The sequence below is a fragment of the Microtus ochrogaster genome, unplaced genomic scaffold (genome assembly GCF_000317375.1).
Source record: "Microtus ochrogaster isolate Prairie Vole_2 unplaced genomic scaffold, MicOch1.0 UNK101, whole genome shotgun sequence".
Classification (NCBI taxonomy): domain Eukaryota; kingdom Metazoa; phylum Chordata; class Mammalia; order Rodentia; family Cricetidae; genus Microtus; species Microtus ochrogaster.
The window spans coordinates 818,693-832,164 of NW_004949199.1; the positions used below are offsets into that span (position 1 = coordinate 818,693).

The 13,472-nt window shown below is 37.2% G+C and overlaps 2 gene segments (V, D, J or C); both read right to left on the reverse strand.

The window, feature by feature from the left end:
- Window positions 1-1,136: 1,136 nt before the first annotated feature.
- Window positions 1,137-1,757, reverse strand: LOC101997245. The segment is given in 2 exon segments: window positions 1,137-1,606; window positions 1,709-1,757. Coding segments are annotated over 2 exon segments (516 nt in total).
- A 10,834-nt stretch (window positions 1,758-12,591) lies between these two features.
- LOC101997538 lies at window positions 12,592-13,067 on the reverse strand. The segment is given in 2 exon segments: window positions 12,592-12,917; window positions 13,022-13,067. Coding segments are annotated over 2 exon segments (372 nt in total).
- Between the last annotated feature and the right edge of the window lie 405 nt (window positions 13,068-13,472).

The following is a 13,472-nucleotide window of genomic DNA, read 5'->3' on the forward strand; positions in this document are numbered from 1 at the left end:
AAACAACAGAGTGATTAAAAAATGATAAATTGAAATTTGCAGACAAATGAATGAAACTAGAAAAAAACATCTTTACTGAGGTATCCCAGACACAGAAATACAAACAAGGTATGTACCCACTCCTCAGTGAATATTAGATGTAATGCAAAAGATAACCAGTTTATAAACCACAGCCACAGAAATGCACACTGCTTCTTATCATTTATTTATTATTAACATAAGGCTAGGATCCTAGCTTTCAAACCTGGTAAAAGTGGCTGAGGTGCCTATTTAAATACCAAAGCAGAGTGTGGCCACCAGATTCTCCCTGCATCCTTCAGTTCCTACCTGTTACAGAATGTTTGTGGCTGCTATTTCTGCCCACCTACCTTAAATATTTTATTCCTGGGGCTCTGCTTACCTTTCCCAGCTGCTCTTCTGTGTATAATCCAACTATTTTAGTCACATGGGCCTTTCATCTCCCCTTTGGGCCTCCTGACTGATTTACTTACTTCCCTCTCTCCTGTATTTTATTCATCCGTCCGCTCCTCACATTTCTCAGGGCAATATTCACTCTGGGCTCTCCCAGACACCTTGTCTCTGGTTCTGCTCTCCCACATCTCAATAATAAACTTTCTCCTCCACCATACTTGGTACCAGTCATGTTCCTTTCACTTTTATTTCTTTTTATTTTCATTAGCTTTCAACATTCTACACATCCCACAGAGTTTCATATAGCTTAGGCCTCAGCTGAACTGGAAGATATGATGATGAAAGTTCTAGGTTAAATAAATGAACCAAGGGAAAATACATCTGTGCCTGGTATGCACAGATTTCAGGGAAAACAGAAGATTTGAGACCTGTGATGGTTGGGCCCCTAAGGGTTGTGTCCCCTTGCCTGTGGTTACCAAGATCCTAACATTGCCCTAGTCATAATACCACTGAGGCTTTGACTTGAATCTCATGAGGGAAAATCTTCCCCAGTACTGTAGACCTTCCTCAGTGTTTGATCCTAAAGTCCTCACCATAGTCATTCCTGTCATCAAGGGTATTTTTAAAAATAATTTCTGTTAGAAATAATTTCTGTATTTACTTTATATTGTGCTAAAACAGGACTTTGTTATAACAGATTTCACAGAACATAAATACAGAAAGCATTACGTGAAATCAGGAGATGGGCCATATAAAGGAGCACTGAATTCTGTCTGCACCTGTTCCTGCACTGGCTCATGTGTGCTCTGTGCCCCCTGCTGGTTCTGGGCATTGCTACAGGGAGGTTTGTGTCAGGGTTCACACTGAAATCTTCTCATTGTGTCTCTAGCACAGTAATAAATGGCGGTGTCTTCGACTCTTAAGTTGTTCATTTGCAGGTACAGCATGCTTTTGGAATCATCTCTTGAGATGGTGAATCTGCCTTTCACAGACTCTACATAGCTTGTTTCATAATTATTAGGTTTATGTTTAATTCTACCAACCCACTCTAGGCCCTTCCCTGGTGCCTGGCGGACCCAGTCCATCCAGTAATCACTGAATGTGAATCCAGAAGCTGCACAGGAGAGTTTTAGAGACCCTCCAGGCTGTACCAAGCCTCCCCCAGTCTCCACCAGCTGTGGATCACATTGGACACCTGAAAACACAGAGAATCTTGTCAGAAAACTACAATATGTCCATTGTAACTCTCACTTATATTTGCCTAAATACTTAGCATCTCTCTTTATCTATACATTACCTTTGAAAAGAGCAAAAAGGAAAATCCAGCTCAGCCTCAAGTCCATCTTAGATGTTATGTGTTCAGGGCTGACCACAAAATGGGAGGTTTTGTGAGTGTAGACTTGTGTGCCTCTGTCAGAACTGTAGAGTCATGGCTAGTTTTAATGAGCAGAAGAGAAAATTATTTGCATATCTTCATGTTATATGAGGAACTGAGTGACGTCCAACTTAGAGGAGACAGTTTTTGCTATAGATGTCTGAAATAAAATAAGCACTAAACTAGCATTTATAGGATCAAATTATCACTTATTGTCTTAGGAATATAGCACAGTTGGTAGAGGATGTTTTCCATTTCTGAAACTCCTGTGTTCATTCCCATCCCTGCATGATAGGCAAGCCATGGGTCAGGAGAATCATAGGTTTGGGTTGACAATTGTCTATTCAACATAGTGTATCAAGAAATATAGAAAAAAAAGGAACAAAATAGAATCATTGCATGCTATGAGTTTATGGCTTTGTATTTTATTATAAGTAAATATTAAAAAGTAATATTATTTTATTATTCATTATATTTATAAATTCCTTAACAGCCTTTGTGTGAATTATAATCAGTGGTGTAGTAAGTATATCATGTTAAAATCTCTAAGATTGATTACCCCTTTAAATGAAAGAACTAATATATACATACAAATACTTTCTGAGAATACTTCTTAGCAATCATAAAATCACATCTTGAAGATATGTGTTTTCCATTTAGTTCCTCCAGGTCTAATGGTTCACAGTAACACAGAGACCTGCTCTTCCTCAACACAAAGCTATTCCCAGTCCTTTGGTGATCTCTCTAAAACCCCCAGGAGGAGCTTATTTTATTCCATGCCACATCCTTCTACTCCCTGGTACCTGAATTATTTGCCTTTCTCACACCATCAGCTAAGTCTACTCATTCACACTCAATGATCCACTCGGAGCCTTAGAGACTTGCCTGAGTTTCAACACCAGCTAGTCTAGCTTCTCACTCTTCCACTGTTTACTTTCTTCCTGAGAACTTTTCCTACATGCCATCGTATCAGTTTGCTATTTTCCCCAACTTAGGCAATCTTCACCATGTTCATGTTTGTCTGTACTGTTGGGTAGAAATTGTTCTTATTTAGCAGGTAGGCCTCTTTTCTTCAACATTTGTGCTTCTTAGTGCTAACAGGCAGGCTTGTTTTTTTCAGAGTTTTTTTTCCCCTTGACTTCTATAGCAGAATACTATTATTTTTTCCCTGCATTCTGAAACATCATAATCATACTCTCAAATAAATGTTCTAACATCTTCATTAAAAAGTTTTTCATTTTTAGTTCAGGTAGAAACATAAAAATTTACAAAGAACTCGTGACCCTATGATACACAAGTAAAGTTAATACATCCTCAATGAAAACCCTACACCTCAGGCTCAGGAAATGTCATGAAGATGGGACAGAAAGATTGTAATATATTCAAGACCAGGATTTTGCTATGAGATCATATTTTCTACACATGACTGGGATGCGGAACCCATAAAATACTGACAATACTGAAGTCTAAAGCAGATTTCCAAGGCATAAAAAGAAATCTCTAGGGTCCCCATTTCTAAAAAAAGGTTATCAATATCTGCTGAGATTGAGAGAATAAGTTTTCTTCAAGAAGAAGCTCTTTGATAGGTAACTGAATCCCAAGTGACTGCATTAGACTCATCATATATATATGATAAAGCTCGATATGTTAAGAATGAACAGCAAAAGAGAAACAAAGACTGTGAGAAAGGAGTGAAACTGGTAAAGATTAAATTAAGTTGAAGAATTAATAAATTTTAGAGATAGTTAGTTTTGTATATCAGAAGAAAATGAGTAAGGATATTGAGGTGTACAGAAATTAGGTTAAGAAAATATCAAAAATATTTTAATTGAAAATTATATAAACAACAATGAATTCTCTCACACACTACTCCTTGGTTAGTGAGATTTGTTTAGTGAAATCACTGAATGGGTAGGCATGAGAATATAGAGTTAGTTTTATGTGCCAGAAATGCAGGGTCAGGTCTGGGCTGGTTTCATGAACACAGGGAGGCCTTATTTTCATTTCCTGCCTCAGTGTAATGACTTTTGTTGTGGAAATATTAGACATATGTTTGCCTGTATCAAAAAGGAGAGAAAAAACTGAGTAAAGAACAAATTAAAAATTATCTGTATGTATTATATATTTGTGATATAATTAAAAGTCATATTTTTTGCCAGAGACAGAACTCTACATTTTATGCTCCACTGATGACATTACAATACAATGTTGCCAATTTTAGAAGGATTAGCAAAATTTTACAAATGTTGAACCCAGGTATAAAGTTGAAGAAAGAATGTTCAGGGGTTTAGCTTAGTATTGATTCATGCAAAATGACTTGTATGTGATACACGGTGCTGAAATTAATGATATGTAAAGTTTATAAAATATCATTTTCCATAAATAACTTTTAAAATTTGACCTTTGAGTTTGTATTTATTGGTAGTCTGGTGTGGGCTGTGTTGGATTTAGAAATCCTGTACATGAGGTCACAATTTTGAAACATGCATAAAACTCAAAGTTAGGTCATGAAAAAATCAATCTTAATTAAAGCAGTATAAATTCTCTCTGAGATTATTCTTTGACCAATAATAAAAACACGTTGAATATTTGTGTTTGCCCTTTAATCCCTCCAGAGCTAGTGTCCCCAACATTGCAGACATGATTCTCCTCATCAAAAACCCACTCTCAACTCTCTGTAACTTCACTAAATTTCCTGGTATTTTTATTTAATTTTATACTATATTCTGTTGTCACAGAAATCCTCATGGATATGCCTATCTCTCTTCATTAGTCAGGTTGACCCTTTCTCACGAATCAAAACCCACCTGTTCCTTTAAATACTCACCAACTTACATGAACAACCAGATAGTCCAGTTCCTCTTTTTCCCCCATCCTACTCTTTTCTTTTGACATCTTTCCTCTTTCAATAATGATGTCTTTTCTTTGCTCCTTCCTGAAAGTTAGGCAATCAGCTCCATGGTCTTGCTTCTCTGAACTGATGAGAACTCTTTGATAATACCTACCAATAGGCTTCAGCTCCTCTAGGTTCTTGCTTCCATGTGCTCCTACATGTTTTGGCTTTTTACAGACTCTTTCACACCCATGCCTCCAATCATACTTGCACCAACCCATGCTATAAAATCTCTTCACCTCATGATCTCACAGACCCTGTACCTATTGATCCAATAGTCTCATGGCTGTAGAGTTAACAGAGCTTACCAACAGTAGAATCTCCAGAATTATAGAGATATACAAAAAAGAAAAGTGAAGAGAGGACAATCAATGGCGTTTTTTGATCCTGGGTTTGTGTCAAGTCACGTAAACAGTAGTCCTTGATACAATTTGAATGAAAGTAAATACATCTCAACCTTCTCAAGAACCTTTTCCCTCCTGAAAATTATACATAACAACAATGTAAAAAATAAAGATGATTTGAACAAAAAGAAGTGCTCAACAAATAATTATAAATTTAAGAGTCTCAGACCAAAAGAGGATCTTTTCAGCTGACTCCACTGTAATTAAGAATGACATTAAAAATTACAATGGAATTGTATACCTTGATAAAATGGATACCCTGGCACAAATAGAAATTCTGAGTTCATATCATCTACCAAAACTAATCCTCAAAAATATACACAATATTAACAGATCCATTATCAATAAATTGTTATTTTTCTTAAAAGCTTCATCTTAAGGAAAAAATCAGGACCAGAGAAAGTCACTGTTGAATTGTCTCAATTCCAAGGAAGACTTATTAACATTCTTAATTGTTATAAGTGACTGAATACTTCCAAGTTCACTTGATGATTCTTGTATGTTGTAACTTAATCTTTTTGAATTCTAGGAATTCTTTAATATCTTTCTTTATTTCTTAAATCAGGGATGGTTCCAAAGAGTGCTGTTTAATTTACATAAATTTGTGGACTTTCTGAACTTAGTGTTGCTGTTGAATTTTAATTTCATACCATGGTGATCTGATATGATAGAGGGGGTTACTCATTTTTTTTTGTATCTGTTGAGGTTTGCTTTTTTATTGAGAGTAAGTGTTCAGTTTTAGAGATGGTTCCATGAGATGCTGAGAAGAATGTATATTCTTTTGTGTTTGGGTGAAATTTTCTGTAGATGTCTGTTAATTCCATTTGAGTCATGACCTCTGTTAGATCTCTTATTTCCTTGTTAGGTTTCTGGCTGGTTGATTGTCCATTCAGAAGAGTAGTGTGTTAAAGTCTCCTACGATTAGTGTGTAAGTTTTGATGTATGATTTAAGCTTCAATAGTTTTTCTTTAATATATATAGGTGATCCTGAATTTGGGGCATTGAGACTTCCTCTTGATTAATTGTTTCTGTTATGAGTTTAAAGTATCCTTTTCTATCTATTTTAATTGATTTTTTAGCTTGAAATCTATTTTCTTACATATTAGAGTAACTACTCCCACATGGCTGGTAGGTCCATTTGATCGTAAAATCTTTTAACAACGCTTTCCTATAAAGGTAATGTCTGTCTCTGAGTTTGAGGTTTGTTTCTTGCATACAGCAGAAGATTAGATTTATTAAATATCTAATATCTTGGCATGTGTCTTTTTATAGGTGTATTGAATCCATTGATATTAGGAGATATTAATGACCAGTGGTTGTTAATGCCTGTATTTTTTCAGGGCTATTTGTTGTGTGTTTCCCTCCTTTATGTTTTGTTGGTGTGAGCTTATCTGTTGCCTGTCTTTTTGTGGACGAAGCTAGATTCGGTGGGCTGAATATTTTTTCTAGTACTTTTGGTAGAGCTAGATTTCTGAATAGGTGTTGCTTAGATCTGGTTTTGTCATGGAATATCCTATGTCCTCCATTGACTTTGACTGAAAGCATTACTGCATATATTAGTCTGGGCTTGCATCTGTGGTCTTTTATTTTATGTCTGTTGCACTTCTGACCAGGAAGTTCTGACTTTCATATTTCCCATTGAGAAATCAGGTGAAATTCTGATAGGTCTACCTTTATATTTTTTCTTTATGTTTTTCTTTTGCAGGTCTTAATATTCGATCTTTATTCTGTACATTTTGTGTTTTGATTATTATATGGTGAGTAGAGTTTATTTTTTTGACCCAGTTTGTTTGGTGCCCTGTAAGCATCTTGTACTTTCATAGGGATATCCATCTTTAAGTTGGAAATGTTTACTTCAAAGTTTTTGTTTGGGAACATTTTTCTTCTATGCATATATTTTCTTATGAGATGAAGATCTTCTCTTTCCTCTATCCTAAATATTCTTAGTTGTAGTATTTTCATGGTCTCACAAATCACCTGGATATTTTGTGTTAAGAATTTGTTGAATTAGATGTTTTCTTTGACCAGTGAATCAATTTCTTGTATAGTATCTTCAACCTCTGAAAATCTCTCTTCCATCTCTTGTATTCTGTTGACTATACTTGCCTCTGTAGTTCCCATTCATTTGCCCATAATATTAGGCAAAACTATTTAAATTAAAAAGAAATGGATAAAATTAGATAAAATAGAAAGGCTCTTCAACAAATGGTATTGGCATAACTGGACTTCAACAAGTAGAACACATCTTTACCCATGCATAAAACCCAGGTCCTAGTATATTAAAGAGCTCATTATAACTCTGACCACACTGAACCTGATAGAAGAGAATGTAGAAAATAGCCTTAATACATGGGGACATAAGACCACTTCATAATATAACAGTAGCACAGACATTGAGAGAAACAATAAATAAATGGAACCTCCTGAAACTGAGAAGATTCTTTAAAGCGAAGGGCAGTGCCAATAAGACAAATAGGCAGCTTACTGAATTGGAAAATATCTTTACTAAACCCACATCAGACAGAGGACTCCAAAATATGTAAAGAACTCAAGAAATTAGACATCAAAATTTCAAATAACCCAATTATAATTGGGGTATAGTATTAAGTAGAGAATTCTCAACAGAAGATCTTCAGAGAGACAAAAGCATCCTTAGTCATCAGTGAAATGTGGTTCAAAACAACTCTGAAATAGTTTATTTGAACTAGTCAGAGCTCACCAACTCCAGGAAGACAGGGAAGAAGAGAACATAGGTCTTAACTAGTACCTCTCAATTTGGGTGACAGCTATATGACTGAGGAGGAATGTAGAGCCACTATCAGTGGCAATAGTATTCCTCCATACTGCTTGCACTCTTTTTTCTAGAACCTATTTTCTTTGCGTGAATACTTTGCTCAGCATAGATACAGTAGGGTGAGCCTTAAACCTTTGACAAAACATTGTGCCTTACCCTCTCTGATGAGTGAATAGGGGTTGGGTTTGAGGTAGGTGGAGGAAAAGGGAGGAGGGAAAAGAGTGGGAAATGAGGTTAGTATGTAAAATGATAAAAAAAATTTGCTTTCATTTAAAAAAAAATAATATAAAAATATTTTAAAAATCCTTAGTCATTAGGGAATTGCAAATCAAAATGACTCTTAAATACCATCTTACACTTGTCACAATGGCTAAGCTAAAAAATGCTGATGATCTCTTTTGCTGTTTAGGATGCAGAATAAGCTGAACACTCCTTCATTGCTGGTGTGAATACAAACTTATAAAGCCAGTTCTCAACTCAGTACAGTGGTTTCTCAGAAAATTGGGAATCATTTTACCTCAAGGTTCAGCACTAGAACACTTTGTCGTATATCCAAAGGAAACAGACCCATAACACAAGGACATTTGCTCAACTATGTTCATATCAGCATTATTGGTAATAGCCAGAATGTGGAAACAACATAGATCCATCAGAACTGGCAATTTGATAAAAAATTATTGTACATTTACACAATGGAGTACTACTAAGACATAAACTACAGTGACATCTTGAAATTTGAAGACAAATGGATGAAACTTAAAAAAAGCCACCCTGAGTGAGGTAATCCAGACACAGAAATACAAAGAAGGTATATACTCCCACCTAAGTGGATATTAGATGTAAAGCTAAGGATAACAAGTTTGTAATCCACAGACACAGAAAAGCTAGGTATCCAGGAGAACTCTAAGAGAGTCATACATGGATATCCCTGTGAATGATAAATAGATAAGAACTCTTAAGAAAATTAGGAGCTTTGGGTGGGGGTGGAAGGAAATGGAGAAGATTAACATGGGGAACAGAATGGCCAGATGGTATAAAGACTGAGAGAAAGGGCAGGAAAAAAGATAAATTTTGATTATGGGAACAATTATGGGACTAGCAACAAAGAAGGCTCTAGGGAGGGAATTAGGGAAATTCTCTTGAATCCACAAGGATGACCCTAAGATATGGTGGAGAGGGTACCTGAGGTGGCTTTTCCCTGTAATCTGGTTGATATCTACCTTAAGTTTCACCATAGGAACACCATCCAGGAACTGATGAAAATAGATGCAGAGATCCACAGCTAAGAGTGAACCAAACTCCAAGAGTCCAAACCAAGAGACGAAGGAGCAATAATCTGTACAAAGGGGTAAAGACCATGATGCGCTACCCCCAGAAACAGCCGAACTGAGCTTGATGGAACTGACTTAATCCAGTCTGACAGTTAGAAACGTGCATAGGCCCAAACTAGGTAACAAAGTGGGCTCTAGGGAGGGAATTAGGGAAATTCTCTTGAATCCACAAGGATGACCCTAAGATATGGTGGATAGGGTACCTGAGGTGGCCTTTCCCTGTAATCTTGTTGATATCTACCTTACCTTTCACCATAGGAACACCATCCAGGAACTGATGAAAATAGATGCAGAGATCCACAGCTAAGAGTGAACCAAACTTATGGTTTGAGAAGTCTGTGAGGCCACTGGCAGTGAGACCAGGATCTAACCCTAGTGCTTGAAGTGACTTTGTGGAGCCCATTGTCTTTGGTGGGATACACTACTCAGCTTAGACATCTGGGGAATGCCTTGTTCCTGCCACAAAGTGATGTGCCAGACTTTGACTCCACAATTAAAATCTCTTCCTTTCTGATGCATTGATGGGGGTAAGGTAGGTAGAAATTGTTGGGAGTGGAAGAAGTGGAGGGAGCAGGTACTGGGATTGGTATGTAAAGTGAGAAAGAATGTGTTCAAAAAATGAAAAATAAAACTTTAAAAAAGAAAATGAAATAAACCAATATTATAGTATTTACATCCCACTCTGAGTTTTGAAACAATCAGTTTACTGCACATTTTAACAAGAATAGAAGAGTCCCAGAAACAGCTGCATCATGAAAAAGACCCTCACTATAATGGGATCCAACTTCCTGAAAACTGTACTGATGGTGTTTTCTCAGTTATTCCTTCTACAGGCTCTTGCAACTTTTAGAATAATGAAAGATTTACAGGATGATCGGCAGGTTGCTATTATATAAGAGGGAGTTGTGATGACTCCACCATTTTAACTTACATAATGTTTATGTAACTCATTTACACATTTAGTAGTTCAGTCCATTATCATAATGTCCGTCATCTTGGTATGTAGGCAGATAAGGTGTAGTGGCCAGGAGTCCTACCTCTTGAATGAATCAGGAATTTGTCTGAGACATAGAGAAGAGTATTCATTATAGAGAACCTGCAAGCCTGACCCCAAAATGACACAATTTTTCCCAAAAGTCCATACCAGCTCAAAAAGTCATATCTCCTTATAATGTCCTATAAGATTTTGGGGCCAATTATATTAAAAGAAGCATAGCCAACTTATCTCAACCTTAGTCTGTTTTTATAAAATAAAATGCTTATATGCTTCAGTGTATTAACTTGGGTTCACCTTTTATAGACCAAAAGGATTCCAGATAATTACTGAAATAAACAATCTGTTTCACAACTAGTATTTGTCCTAGTCTTCAGAATTGGATCTATCTCTTCCTCACACACTATTTCTCTCAATATCTTCCTCCCCTGTTCTTGATTCAACTCCCTCAATTGCCAGATACATGAGCTTAAATGTTCAAATGTGGATGCATAAAGTATTCCTTATGTGGCCTATTTTACTTTTTCTCCCTAGTTTACTTATTGTATCATAATGAATATCTAATGCAGACTGCTCCATCAAATGGCTTCTATTATTCTTTCACAATTTGCATTCTTGGACCAGTTTAAATTTGCTCACTCAAGTAGACCTGTTTTATATATTGCTCCAAGTGAAGTCCACATGTCCCTACTCCTAGAATTTTTCTCAGAACCTGGTCAGGTAATGAACAGACTGCTCTTTCCGGCCTAAACCAACATTCCAGTTTCTTTGGCCCCACAAAACATGAGTGAGGTTCAGTGTCATTAGGAAGTAGTCATAGACAAGTTTGCACATTGCTTCTTATCATTTATTTATTATTAACATAAAGCTGGGATCCTAGCTTTTAAACCTGGGAATAGTGGCTGAGGTGCCTATTTAAAATACCAAAGCAGAGTATGGCCACCAGATTCTCCCTGTATCCTTCAGTTCCTACCTGTTACAATATATTTGTGTCAGGCATTTCTTTCCATCTACCTTATATATTGCATCCTTGGGGCTCTGCTTTCCTCTCCCAGCTGCTCTTCTGCGTATAATCTAACTATTTTAGTCACATGGGCCTTTCATCTCCCCTTTGGGCCTCTTGACTGATTTACTTGGTTTCCTCTCTCCTGTACCTTATCCCTTCATCCACTCCTCACATTGCTCAGGGTAATATTCACTCTAAACACTCCCAAACACCTTGCCTCTGGTTCTGTTCTCCCACATCTCTATAATAAACTTTCTCCTCCACCATACTTGGTACCAGTCATATTTTTTAACTTTCATTTCTTTTTTTCATTAACTTTCAACCTTCTTCACATCCCACTGAGTTTCTTATAGCCTAGGCCTCAGCTGAACTTCAAGTACCGTTACATATCTGTTTAGAGCAAAGGCCAGAAATTAGATAAACCTAAAATAATAGAAGATATGATGATGAAAGTTCTAGGTTAAGAAAATGAATCATGTGAAAATACAAAAACAAAGTACATTTATGCCTGGTGTGCACAATCAGGAAAAACAGAAGATCTCAGACCTGTGATGGTATGTTGAAATAAGAGCGGCGGGGCTGCGTCCCTGGCACCCGGCCGCCTGCGCGGCTAGCTTTATACCCAAAATAATTACACGGAAACTGTATTCTTTTAATCACTGCCTGACCCATTAATTTCAGCCTCTTATTGGCTAGCTCTTACATATTGATCTAACCCATTTCTATTATTCTGTGTGGCCCACGAGCTGGCTTACCAGGAATGATCTTAACCTGCATCTGCCTGGCGTGGGAGAACCATGGCGACTCCCTGACTCAGCTTCTTTCTCCCAGCCTTCTGTTCTGTTTACTCCACCCACCTAAGGGTTGGCCTATCAAGGGGCCTAGGCAGTTTCTTTAATCCTTAACCAATGAAATCAACAGATTGATATATGACACTCCCACATCAATGGTATGTTGGTCACTCAGGATTGTATCTCTGCCTCTGTGGTTACCAAGATCCCAACATTGTCTTAATCATAATAGCTCTGAGGCTTTGTCTTGAATTTCAAGAGGGTAAATATTCCCCAATATCATATACCTTTCTTAGTAATTGATCCTAGTGTCCTCACCACAGTCATTTCTGTTATCAAAGGTGAACTTTTACAAGCAATTTATGTTGACAGTGTGGTGTATATATTTTATTTGTGCCAAAAGAGGACTTTGATATCACAGTTTCACAGAACATAAATACAGAAAACATTATGTGAAATCAGTAGATGGGCCATATAAAGGAGCACTGAATTCTGTCTGCACCTGTTCCTGCACTGGCTCATGTGTGCTCTGTGCCCCCTGCTGGTTCTGGGCATTGCTACAGGGAGGTTTGTGTCAGGGTTCACACTGAAATCATCTCACTGTGTGTCTAGCACAGTAATAAATGGCGGTGTCTTCAACTCTTAAGCTGTTCATTTGCAGGTACAGCATGCTTTTGGAATCATCTCTTGAGATGGTGAATCTGCCTTTCACAGACTCTGCATAGCTTGTTTCATAATTATTAGGTTTATGTTTAATTCTACCAACCCACTCTAGGCCCTTCCCTGGTGCCTGGCGGACCCAGTCCATCCAGGAGTCACTGAATGTGAATCCAGAGGCTGCACAGGAGAGTTTGAGGGATCCTCCAGGCTGTACCAAGCCTCCTCCAGTCTCCACCAGCTGCACATCACACTGGACACCTGCAAACACAGAGAATCTTGTCAGAATACTATCATGAATATCCATTGTCACTCTCACTTATATTTGCCTAAATACTTAGGATCTCTCTTCATCTATACATTACCTTTTAAAAGAGCAAAAAGGAAAATCCATCTCAGTCTCACATCCATCTTAGATGTTCTGAGTTCAGGGCTAACAACAAAATGGGAAGTTTTGTGAGTGTAGTCCTGGGTGCCTCTGTTAGAACTGTAGAGTCATGGCTAGTTTTAATGAGCAGAAGAGAAAATTATTTGCATATCTTCATGGTATATGAGGAACTGAGTGATTTCCAACTTAGAGGAGACAGTTTTGGTACAGATGTCCAAAATAAAATAAGCACAGAACTAGCATTTATAGGAACAAATTATCACTTATTGTCCCAGGGACATAGCTCAGTTGGTAGAGGATGTTTTCCATGCTTGAAAAGCCTGTATTCGTCCCCAATCCTGCATATTATAGGATTGGGTTGATAATTGTCTATATGAAATGGTGTGTCAAGAAAAAAAAGAATAGTTGCCTGTTATGAGTTTATGGCT